General features: G+C 41.3%; 3 protein-coding genes and 1 long non-coding RNA gene across 4 annotated transcripts in view; 2 read left to right on the top strand and 2 right to left on the bottom strand.

The window, feature by feature from the left end:
* The first annotated feature begins 331 nt into the window (after positions 1-331).
* Positions 332-1,512, top strand: LOC106513722 (uncharacterized). Its single transcript, XR_001309822.1, has 2 exons — positions 332-947; positions 1,333-1,512. It is a non-coding gene; the product is annotated as an uncharacterized LOC106513722 (long non-coding RNA).
* LOC106513703 (uncharacterized) lies at positions 956-2,127 on the bottom strand. Its single transcript, XM_014002662.1, has 3 exons — positions 2,067-2,127; positions 1,929-1,987; positions 956-1,851 (listed from the first exon to the last, which is right to left on the bottom strand). Exons 1-3 carry the CDS (start codon positions 2,087-2,089, stop codon positions 1,100-1,102), a joined length of 834 nt encoding a protein of 277 aa, XP_013858116.1. The 5' UTR covers positions 2,090-2,127; the 3' UTR covers positions 956-1,099.
* A 3,944-nt stretch (positions 2,128-6,071) lies between these two features.
* Positions 6,072-7,436, top strand: LOC106513713 (uncharacterized). Its single transcript, XM_014002674.1, has 3 exons — positions 6,072-6,118; positions 6,200-6,258; positions 6,333-7,436. Exons 1-3 carry the CDS (start codon positions 6,096-6,098, stop codon positions 7,079-7,081), a joined length of 831 nt encoding a protein of 276 aa, XP_013858128.1. The 5' UTR covers positions 6,072-6,095; the 3' UTR covers positions 7,082-7,436.
* A 921-nt stretch (positions 7,437-8,357) lies between these two features.
* Positions 8,358-11,484, bottom strand: part of LOC106523006 (calcium homeostasis modulator family member 2) — a 6,469-nt gene continuing 3,342 nt past the window's right edge. The window contains exons 2-3 of the mRNA XM_014016658.1: positions 10,030-10,645; positions 8,358-8,768 (exon numbers count right to left, since the gene is read on the bottom strand). Of these exons, the coding sequence (XP_013872112.1) occupies positions 8,358-8,768; positions 10,030-10,645 (1,027 nt within the window). The remainder of the gene's footprint in view (positions 8,769-10,029; positions 10,646-11,484) is intronic.

Here is an 11,484-nt window from a genome sequence, read left to right as displayed (position 1 = left end):
CATGTTTTAAGATCGGAATCTTGTAATCATTTTTGCTGCTAGTTTTATCAAATATTGTCTTCACCCAAGCATTGGCACCAAGAGATGTTTGGACAACATTCTGTATAAATGCAAGTATTTGAGACTACATCGCACAGTCTTATAATACCACTGCCCTGTGTGACATTGTCTGCAATTGCTATAAAACCTGATTTACTATTCAAAGTACTTTAATCTTGATCACATGTTTCTGTTTTGGGTAAATAAATTCCTTAAGGTATTGCTTTCAGGTTGGGAGACCACACCAGAGTTTAGTTTAGCAATTCTGAGTACCCAGATACAGACCAAGCACTGCAGTCAATTAAAAGCTAAAGTCAAAAGTTTAAAAATAATTTTTATTTCAAAAATACTACACATTAAAAACTTAGAACACCTAATGCAAGTAAATTAGAAAACTTCCTACAACTTGACCCTGGACCACCTGGCCTTTGGATGAGGATAGGGAGTAGATGGAACCAGCCACTGAGGAGCAGCTGTGRGGATCTGAAGCTGCTGCTTCTGGACAGTCACTTGGTTCTGGTCTGCAGGTTCTTTCAGCCGTCTGATAGCAAAGCCACCAAAGTCTTCAGGGATGGCAAAAACTGTAGAACCCTGGGCAGAAGCTCCCACAGGGCTGCTCCTGGGGAAAGCCAGGTTATGGCTGGTTTTGTAGGTCTGCAACCAGCTTCTGGGTCTTGAACCTCCTTCCTGACCCACAGATGGTTTCCAGGACTTTGTCAGAGGAGACAGCCTCCTGGGTTTAGGTCCACCAGACCTACGCTTTGAAGACACCCTCTTRGCAGGACCACGAGCRAACGTTTGTATCCGTACAGAGGGTCCACCTTGTTTTGGACCAACAGGACCAAACAGACCAGCAGAGGCACCCACTTGGCTTTGGGAAAAGGGGATTTTAGCAGCAGCCCTGGAAGGTTCTTGNTTTCAGCCGTCTGATAGCAAAGCCACCAAAGTCTTCAGGGATGGCAAAAACTGTAGAACCCTGGGCAGAAGCTCCCACAGGGCTGCTCCTGGGGACAGCCAGATTATGGCTGGTTTTGTAGGTCTGCAGCCAGCTTCTGGGTCTTCAACCTCCTTCCTGACCCACAGATGGTTTCCAGGACTTGGTCAGAGAGGACAGCCTCCTGGGTTTAGGTCCACCAGACCTACGCTTTGAAGACACCCTCTTAGCAGGACCACGAGCGAACGTTTGTATCTGTACAGAGGGTCCACCTTGTTTTGGACCAACAGGACCAGACAGACCAGCAGAGGCACCCACTTGGCTTTGGGAAAAGGGGGTTTTAGCAGCAGCCCTGGAAGGTTCTTGTGCTGCAGACTGAGGAGAAACTGGTCTGAAGGAGTAGCTTTCCCTAGAAGCCAGAGAGCTGCTGGATGGATACTTGCTGGAACGCTGCAGTCCCTGCTGAACAGGCCAACTTCTCCTGCTGAGAGCAGAGGGGTTCTTCTGGTTCTGACTCACTGAAGGTCCACCAGCAACAGCAGCAGGAGAAAGACCAGAGGACAGCTTTAGTACATTTGGAGCATTAGCCCTGGGTGAAGACAGCTTTTGCCCATTGTCTTTGAACACAGAGCTGCTCTGCACCAATCTGACTGAACTGTGGGCTGGCTGGGAAACAGCTTGTGTTGAACTCCTGCTGGACAGTCCTGGACCAGAACCACTGTAAACTGCAGGACCAGTGTTGAAGCTACTGCTCTGGACTGAGTGTGGAGAAACAAAGCCTTGTCTGACTTGATTCTGGGGATAGCTGACAGATTTCAGCCATCTGCCATCTGGTGGTGGGAAGCCAACATTTGTGTTGCTGTTCTGGATGTTCTGAGCTGCAGGACARCAAGACACAACATGAGTGTACTGAAGCAGGACATTTGACCAATAGAACACTGGCTTTTCTTCTTACSTCCTTCAGTCCAGAAACAACATACATGCTCTGCTTGAACAAAGACAACCACCAAGATTCTGTTCAGGAAGCAAAACAACAAAGTCAGGAAAATAAARACAAGTGAACATTTCAATGAAAGCAGCTGCAAACACTCACCCCAAACCAAGTCCACAAGTCATTTCTGAGTGTCAACACAACAGAGAGCTAMTAGSTGTGTGTGTGTTCACAGCAGTGATTTGGTATTTATTGGAACCTGCAGCCAATCACAGCTCAATAAACTGATTGTCTGCAGGTGCTGCTGATCTGGAGTCAGGAGGTTCTTCTTCTTCTTCTTAATTTTACTGATGTTTGGCACAAAACTAAACTGGTGTATTACTGCCACCAGCTGGTATGAAGTTGGGTCACAATGTGTGTTTGTCTACATTATCATGTACTGTATACAGTATGTGATATGTAGTATCATGTTCTTTTAATCAACTTTGTTTTTCTACAAAATAATAATTACAGTTTAACCACCTTCACTTCCTGACTCTTTTTGTAGTTTATTTATTTGTTTATTTGTCTGTGGGACAAGCCCGTTCACTGTCCACTTCTGTCCAAAAACACACTTATACTCTCTGGCTTTTGGCACAGCCTGAGACTTTTTTATTCTATTTTTATTTCATTTTTATTGTTTTATTACTGGTTTTAGTGTTTTTAATAGTTGTCTTCTGTTTTCATGTTTTGATTTTATATATGTGCAGCACTTTGTTGCAGCTGTGGTTGTCTTAAAGGGCTTTATAAATAAAGTTTAGTTGAGTGTTTATTATACTTTATTATCTTTATTATAAAGATTTTTTAAATCTTTCTAAATGTTGCAAGTTTATCACAGGACCACATAGAGACAAACAAGACAAGCAAACTTTCATTCTCAGCTAGGGTTAATTTATAAATGAACTTAGCATTCATGTTTTTGGTCTGTGGGGGGAACCAGAGTACCCAGAGAAAACCCACACATGCAGAGAAAGAACATGCAAACTTTACCCAGAAATGTCCCAGGCTGGAATTAGATATGATAACTTTCTTGCTGAAAGGCAACAGCTCTTAAAAAGTGATAATGCAACACTAAAAAAAAGCTTGTTTAAAGTCTGAAATGCCTCAGCCTCATCCACTGGTGTACCAGGCTGCACTACATGTCGTTTTACTTTTCTTGCTTTTTACACTTAATATCAGAAGACAATATGCTAAACACAGAATTTTTGCACACCTAGCATTTTTTAAATTTATTTATTTATTTTTATTTTATGACTCTGCCCACTGGGGGCCAGAGGCTTACTGTTCTCTGGCTGTCCATCCCTCAAGGGTATGCATGATAGGCCCTGAATGAATTTATACAGTGTATTTACTTATAAACAGGCATAGTAACTTCATTAGGTTAGTACTCAGTCTCATTATATTTAGGTATTAATGGGCCACAGGTCAAGGTAATTTATGATAGGTAATATAAAACTGACATTTTTTTCAAAGGCAGACATGTTCTAGGGCAGGTGGAGGCATACCAAACCAAATTTGGCATTGAATTCCACCTTGTTTTTTTTTTATTATTATTATTATTATTTTTGCATGTAGACATAATCTTTGATTGTAAAGAGAGGAGAATTGCATGTGCAAGGCATATTTGGGTTAGTTTTCATATTGAAATGAAGGCATGTCTCCTACACTCAGTTCCCTGTTGATCATACAATGGAAATGTGCTTAAATTCATGTGTACGCTTCATATCATAAGTTTTGCATACAATGGGCCTCATGCAAGAACCATTTTTACGAACAGATGTGTTCTTAAGTTGTGTGGACGAGTGATTTAGGAGAATTCGCCAATTTTCTCGTATTGTCAGATTTGATTAATCTTAGTCTTACCTGTCCTAACTATTTTAACATCCCAGTAAGAATCACAGACAGAAAGTAAAAAAAAAAATAGGAACTTTGTACCTGCTCCTTTATTAGTGCTGAATGTAAAATTGTAGCAACAATAACATGTAACTAAACTTTCAAAAACAACTGTCTTATTTTATGTTTTCAGCATTTAGCTAGCTTTATTTGCATGTTATTTTATCTTGCTAAACATAACTCGTTCACTAATCCTCATTCCATAAAACCGTACCACCAAAACCACATAACTAAAATACCTGGATCAGAAATCACAAAGTTATTYTTACCTTTTATCAAATGATGGTTACAAAGACGTGTAAGCTACTTYCTGCCATGGCTTGTTTATTCTCTGTCTGGCAGGTCTGAAGGAACAAATCCACCACCTGGCTTCCATCTTGATTACTGCATCTGATATGTAAGTTATCCAGCATTTTCAATAAGCAGGACATGTGTTGCCTTTCAGTAATTTTTCCCCTGGGACTCTTGACATTATGGCTGTGTCTCAATTCAGGGGCTGGGTCCTCATGAGTGCGCATTTGTCGGCCGCATACGTCATTGCCCCGCGCGGAGGACTGTCCCAATTCGAAGGCTCCTCATCATGCGTCCGAGGAATGCGTCCTACTTCCTGTCGAAATCCGAGAATGCATCCACCTTACCAGCCGAGGACATCCCAGGATTCAATGCGCGGGCAGCAAAATAATCTGAGAAATGAAGACGGTGGTGTTTTAGTTTTTAACGTGTCGGCGCAGTTTGGAAATTCACCACAAAGCGAAGGCTGGACCGTCTCTGGACCGTCTCATTTCGCAGCAGTTTTGAGCATCCTACCCGGCCCAGCAAGGATGTGGCCTACGTGGCCCAGCTGGAGCCCATGAATTGAGACACAGCCTATGACAACTATCTATTGTAGTAGCATGCAGGCTAACACAGCATGACAACAACACCTTCTGGATGAAAGGAGGTTTAATTTAAAGAATATGTTTATACAATGTACTATATAACATTTTTCCAAAATAATTATGATGTTTTTCCAATATAATATCACGTGTATTTATTACACTATCATGTTTATACAAAATAAGTATACAGTATTGTACAAACATGATAGTGTTCAGAAATGTATTTTCCTCCATGACAAATATGCTCTGAAGAAAATGAGAAACTACCAATTAAATGAATTTATTTCAAAGAGCAGTTGTGAAAAGCTGTTATATTAGTGTCATCTAATGTCAGTGTAGCCTAAGCACATGTGTTTAATATAGTGGTTATGAGGTCACAAAATGGCATTTCCAACAGCCCAGTACAGTGTAGCTGCCAAAGCTCAGATGTCCCAGCTTTTCACCAGTCCTGAATGCAGCATTACACATGCAGATCCTGCAATGGTAAGAAAGTCTCAAAAGTCAAATTTGCAAGCAAGCAGAACTGTGTACCAGAGCACGTGCTGCTGCTTGTTTGATCCAGTTTGGTTGTTTGCTCTCAAATCTTGTTAAAACTGCTCTCTCTCTCTCTCTCTCTCTCTCTCTCTCTCTCTCTCTCTCTGTCTCTGTCTCTGTCTCTGTCTCTGTCTCTCTGTCTCTGTCTCTGTCTCTCTCTCTTTCAAATCTTACTCACCTCTCTCTCTCTCAAATCTTACTCCTCTCTCAAATCTTCTTGCTTGCTCTCTCAAATCATTATGAGTCTAATTTATCTTCATAACCTCAGCTTGAGATCCATCTGTAAAACAGTAGAAATGATTGGAGACATGTCCATCATAGAGAGATTACTCCAGGCAGACCTGTCTTCAATCTCTGTTATAAAACTTGACTTAAAATTGTATTTTTTGACTATTCTGTCTCCGGGTCCTGCAGTTACTGGAACAGCAGCAACTGCCCAATCCCAGATTCTAGTGTGCTGTGAGTCAGATAGGTTTTCCCAACCACAACACTGGTGTAGCCTTACTGATGGAGCCTCATGTAAAAGTGAAGTCAGGTCCAGTAGGACTTCCATGGCTGCTGTGGGTGTTGTTTTGATGAGACATCTAATAAACAAGATACTGTAGACAAACACACATTTTGACCCACACTTCGTACCAGCTGGTGGCAGTAATGCACAAATTTATTTTATACCAACCACCATTAAAATTAGGAAGAAAAAGAAGAAGAACCTCCTGACTCCGGATCAGCAGCACCTGCAGACAATCAGTTTATTGAGTTGTGATTGGCTGCAGGTTCCAATAAATACCAAATCACTGCTGTGAACACACACACAGCTAGTAGCTCTCTGTTGTGTTGAGASTCAGAAATGACTTGTGGACTTGGTTTGGGGTGAGTGTTTGCAGCTGCTTTCATTGAAATGTTCACTTGTTTTTATTTTCCTGACTTTGTTTTGTTTTGTTTCCTGAACAGAATCTTGGTGGTTGTCTTTGTTCAAGCAGAGCATGTATGTTGTTTCTGGACTGAAGGAGGTAAGATGAGAAATCAGTCTTCTATTGGTCAAATGTCCTGCTTCAGTACACTCATGTTGTGTCTTGTCCTGCAGCTCAGAACATCCAGAACAGCAACACAAATGTTGGCTTCCCACCACCAGATGGCAGATGGCTGAAATCTKTCAGYTATCCCCAGAATCAAGTCAGACAAGGCTTTGTTTCTCCACACTCAGTCCAGAGCAGTAGCTTCAACACTGGTCCTGCAGTTTACAGTGGTTCTGGTCCAGGACTGTCCAGCAGGAGTTCAACACAAGCTGTTTCCCAGCCAGCCCACAGTTCAGTCAGACTGGTGCAGAGCAGCTCTGTGTTCAAAGACTACAGGCAAAAGCTGTCTTCACCCAGGGCTAATGCTCCAAATGTACTAAAGCTGTCCTCTGGTCTTTCTCCTGCTGTTGCTGGTGGACCTTCAGTGAGTCAGAACCAGAAGAACCCCTCTGCTCTCAGCAGGAGAAGTTGGCCTGTTCAGCAGGGACTGCAGCGTTCCAGCAAGTATCCATCCAGCAGCTCTCTGGCTTCTAGGGAAAGCTACTCCTTCAGACCAGTTTCTCCTCAGTCTGCAGCACAAGAACCTTCCAGGGCTGCTGCTAAAACCCCCTTTTCCCAAAGCCAAGTGGGTGCCTCTGCTGGTCTGTCTGGTCCTGTTGGTCCAAAACAAGGTGGACCCTCTGTACAGATACAAACGTTCGCTCGTGGTCCTGCTAAGAGGGTGTCTTCAAAGCGTAGGTCTGGTGGACCTAAACCCAGGAGGCTGTCCTCTCTGACCAAGTCCTGGAAACCATCTGTGGGTCAGGAAGGAGGTTGAAGACCCAGAAGCTGGCTGCAGACCTACAAAACCAGCCATAATCTGGCTGTCCCCAGGAGCAGCCCTGTGGGAGCTTCTGCCCAGGGTTCTACAGTTTTTGCCATCCCTGAAGACTTTGGTGGCTTTGCTATCAGACGGCTGAAAGAACCTGCAGACCAGAACCAAGTGACTGTCCAGAAGCAGCAGCTTCAGATCCCCACAGCTGCTCCTCAGTGGCTGGTTCCATCTACTCCCTATCCTCATCCAAAGGCCAGGTGGTCCAGGGTCAAGTTGTAGGCAGTTTCTAACTTGCCTACATTAGGAGTTTTAAAATGTWTCTTTGMAATAAAAAAAATTCCCCTTTAATTGAGTGACTTCATATTTTAATGCTGTCTCATTATTCTGTATTGGTGGGCTCCCAACATCACTAAAGGGCTTGACTTGCTGAGAAGACCCCCCCCACCTCAGCCAGTGCCACTTAAAATGTAGTTGCAGTTATATATTAAATTTAACCTATGACTCTGACACAGAATGTAGTGCTTTATCAAAAAAGTATCTTTTTGGCTCTCAGCATCACAAGTGGTTTCACCACCAGACCTGATCAAATTGACAAGGTCTGATTTACTCTACTATTCCTGAAGCTCAACTTTTTATAGTATATACAAACTTTGGGGTCTCTGCCCAATTTGAAGGCAATACATGGCTCTGCCACTAATTAGTAGCGGTGCCAAGTTTACTTTGCGAACAAATGGCTGAGTCAGTTTTGTAGACTGAATTAAAACAAGTGGTTAGGTTTGAATTATTGGTCTTTGGTGAGCTGCAGACTGTTTCCCAAGATCACAGTAAAACGGTGGGTGAAAAGGTAATGAAACTGAGGCAAGATTGCAAACTCATAAGATGTTGGCATTGAATGTATTAAATCCTGGTTCTCACTAGTGGAAAAGCCAAGCTTTTAAAAGCCTTCAATGTGGTTTGGATCTTGGAAACTGCAAGATTTTTTTTTTCTTTAGACTAATTCAACATGTAGCAAATTGCTAAATGGAGCCAAAATGTATTTGTCTGAGCCCRTCAGCCGAACTGTTTCACTCACAGCTTGACCCTCAATGCATTCTGCACCTATCAGCATCTCTCCATCAGTTTGGGGTACCAAACTAAATCTTGAAGACCCTTATCAAAAATAGTGTTTATACACAGTTCACATGAAATATATTTAAAAAAATTTTAAACCTAAAACCAGAACTAAATATGTATTTTTAAATTGGATTTAAATAGATATTTGAGTCCACTTCACAGAACATCAATTGAGCACAACCATTTCTTTTTCCACGGCTTCGGTGCCCTCTTGGTTATATGTTGCCCATTTATTTAGCCTGCTGTAGAGAGGAAGCCCCTTCTTCTCTGTGTACAAGTAGACCCCAGTGATTCTGTTCCAGTCGGTGCTGCAGATTGGGTAAGCACTCTGGTGCTCCATCAGCTCCTCCTTATCCTCCTCTTCCAGAGCCACAAAGCCAAAAAAGCTTTTTACATTTTGTGCAGCCAGGAGGTGGGCGTGCACAGATGCTGTGCGTTGCAGCAGGGTCCTTTCGTGCAAGCGGTACTGGGACCAGTAGTCTTCCTGCTGGCAGTTGAGGGGAGAAGTGCAGCGCTTCACACACAGTAGGATGAACGCCAGCAGAGACATTCCTGCCACCAACAACAAGGCAATCAGCTGAAAGAGGAGGGAGACAGTTTATTAGCTTTCATCTTGTTACAATAATTACAAAACAAAGGAATGCATATCAACCACTTCCTTTCATGGCAGAGTTTCAGATTTTAAGGAATGATATAATAGCTTTGGTCAGACCTAGAAAATAACATAAGCAGTGGTGGGCACTGTTCCACTAAAGCACTAATAGGGGAACTAATTTCCTGATTAGTGTTTTAGGGATTTTGCTAATTTCTTACTACAATAGTGGATTAGTACTAGCTAAATTTACGGGCTAAATTTATAAGCACTAATTGAGTTTAAAATAGAGTTTTTAATATTATTGATCAACATTATTGTCAACAGCTGAGGTGTCAGACGTGTTGTTCGTATGCGTGTCATTTATCCACTAGATCAGTGGTTTTCAAACTTTTTTGCTTCCAACTCACAAAATAACAGTTGCAGACACTCGTGATAGTACTTGTTTACATATGCAAACTTTGCTAATTACTCTGTTAAACATGGGGATAATAATTATAAACAAACCTAGTAACTATAATACTAATTATTGTTAATTTATGGTTATTTTAAAAAAAATGCAATAATCATGATGAAAATATTCCATTAGCATTTTTTTTGCATTTAAATTGATGTATGGAAATCATCTGGGGACCCTCACTTGATGTTTTGTGTCCCACAAAGAGGTCCCAACCCCAACATTGGGAACCACTACACGAGATGAAATATTAACAATATTCTGCACACAGAAAATATTGTCTGATGTTGACTCTGAGGATAGTTCCATGGATCAGCTGGGATTTTAGTACTTTAAAATTAGCTTTTGCTATTTTTTTTATGTCTGTTAGTGCTTTAGAATTAGAGGACCTAAATATTAAAATTAATGGTTTTAGGGTTAGTGCAACAAATTTTTAGATTAGTGCTTCCCACCACTGAACATAAGAAATCATATTTAATAATAAGAGATTTTGTGAGATGTATTGAAGGTGTATTGAAGATATGGCCAAACCAAGTTTTAGCTGAATATCTTTAAAGTTGAATGAGATTCAGTTATATGTTGATTAATGTCAATTAGCTGTGATGGCCATCCTCAATCGGATTAACCAGTGATAGATGTACATCCAAAATTTATTTTCTGAGTTTCATTAAAATGTTCATGAGATCTTAATTGTACTGACAATAAATAAATAAAATAATAAATTACAGTCAAAAACATAATTGTCCTTTCAACCATGGGCGATATGCCTTATTAAAAGTCCTGCTCTACCTGTGATTCATAATTCAGTCGTCGACCAATTTCTGCCGAAAAACTTTCCAGCTCCGTCGGAACACTGTTAGCACATGGGAATTTAGCCATGACCTCTGACCCCCACTGACCCGAGGGGAAATTTTCCAGCGTCCTGGGATCAACAAACTCACTGAGGGCACATGTATATGCCTGGCCCCAGAGAAATGAAGTGATGACCCACGTCATCGGAGCCACCATAACTCGACCCACAACGCTCCTCAGCAGGGCTAAGGCAGCGACTCGCAACAGTTTCTGACACTTCCTGAGCCGACAGTCGGACAGCAGGTTCCACGTGCTCCTGTTCATCATCACTCCTGCGAGGAAGAGTGCCAGAGCTGGAGCGCCGATCACAGCAAGGCTGTAGAGGTAATTTCTCCTGGAGGAGCACGGGCAGTTGAAGGAAATTATTGTGTATGCAGCCTGACCAATCCCTGTGCCAACAGCAATCAGACCGTTGAGGATCACCCCATCTGTTCTCTTAATAAGGAGCCAGATGAACTTGAGGTTCTCCGAGATGAGCGCAGCAGTAGCCATGGTAGGACTTGGTAGAGACACGGTAGACTTGGTAGACTTGGGAGCTCGGTTTACGAAAAAACTGCAGAAACACAAAGAAAGAAAAAAATAAGAGCAGAAAATGATGCAATAAGTCTTTGTCAATAGATAAAGGAAAAAGAAGCCTAACATCAACACACCTGGTTTAAAGTGAGCTAAAAACTGTTAAATAATTTCATGTTAGCATATTTAACAAAAAATGTATAAACTTAGCACAAAAAGCAAGAAAAGTAAAGGTAGTACCTGATTGGCAGCACCTGGAGGTACCAGAAGCTCAAAGCAAGAGTCARTAGCAACAGCAAAATAAGTTGTTACAAAAAAGAAATGATCTCCCAAACACAAAATTCCTTACTTTTTGTGCTAAGGATATTTGTGACCCATCATATCTAAATGAGGATTAAGTCAAATTTGGTCAAAATGACTTAATTACATTTTCAGATTTTTGGCTTTAAACGCTACATTTTGACACCTGGATCATTCTGATATCATAATTAAATCCATATGTATGACTTAATTTATCTTGTTGGTTACAATAATACATAAATATTTGGTCTGAATCCTAATTTTATGTCATTTTATTGAGGAATTTTTGATGTCCTTATAAAGAGGAAACCTCAAGTTATATTTGAATATTGAGATTTCCCAGCTAAAAAGAAACACAGCTTTGCTAGCTCACAGGGAAAATCTCAAAATTTTAAGGTCTTGGTTTTTTTGCAGTCCGTCTTTAATGGTGGATGAAATAAAGATGAAATTAAGAAAATGGCTTTGCTTAATTTACTGAGAGCAAGCACACTTTGCACTCACCAGGGGTCGGATTTATAAAACTGGCGTACGCACAATTTGAGCCCAGAAACTTGCGTACACCACTTTGTACAACAAGGT

This window comes from Austrofundulus limnaeus, unplaced genomic scaffold, assembly GCF_001266775.1.
Source record: "Austrofundulus limnaeus strain Quisiro unplaced genomic scaffold, Austrofundulus_limnaeus-1.0 Scaffold0, whole genome shotgun sequence".
In the NCBI taxonomy this organism is placed as follows: domain Eukaryota; kingdom Metazoa; phylum Chordata; class Actinopteri; order Cyprinodontiformes; family Rivulidae; genus Austrofundulus; species Austrofundulus limnaeus.
The sequence above is the reverse complement of the archived record's forward strand: the minus strand, read 5'-3'. Positions and strand labels throughout refer to the sequence as shown.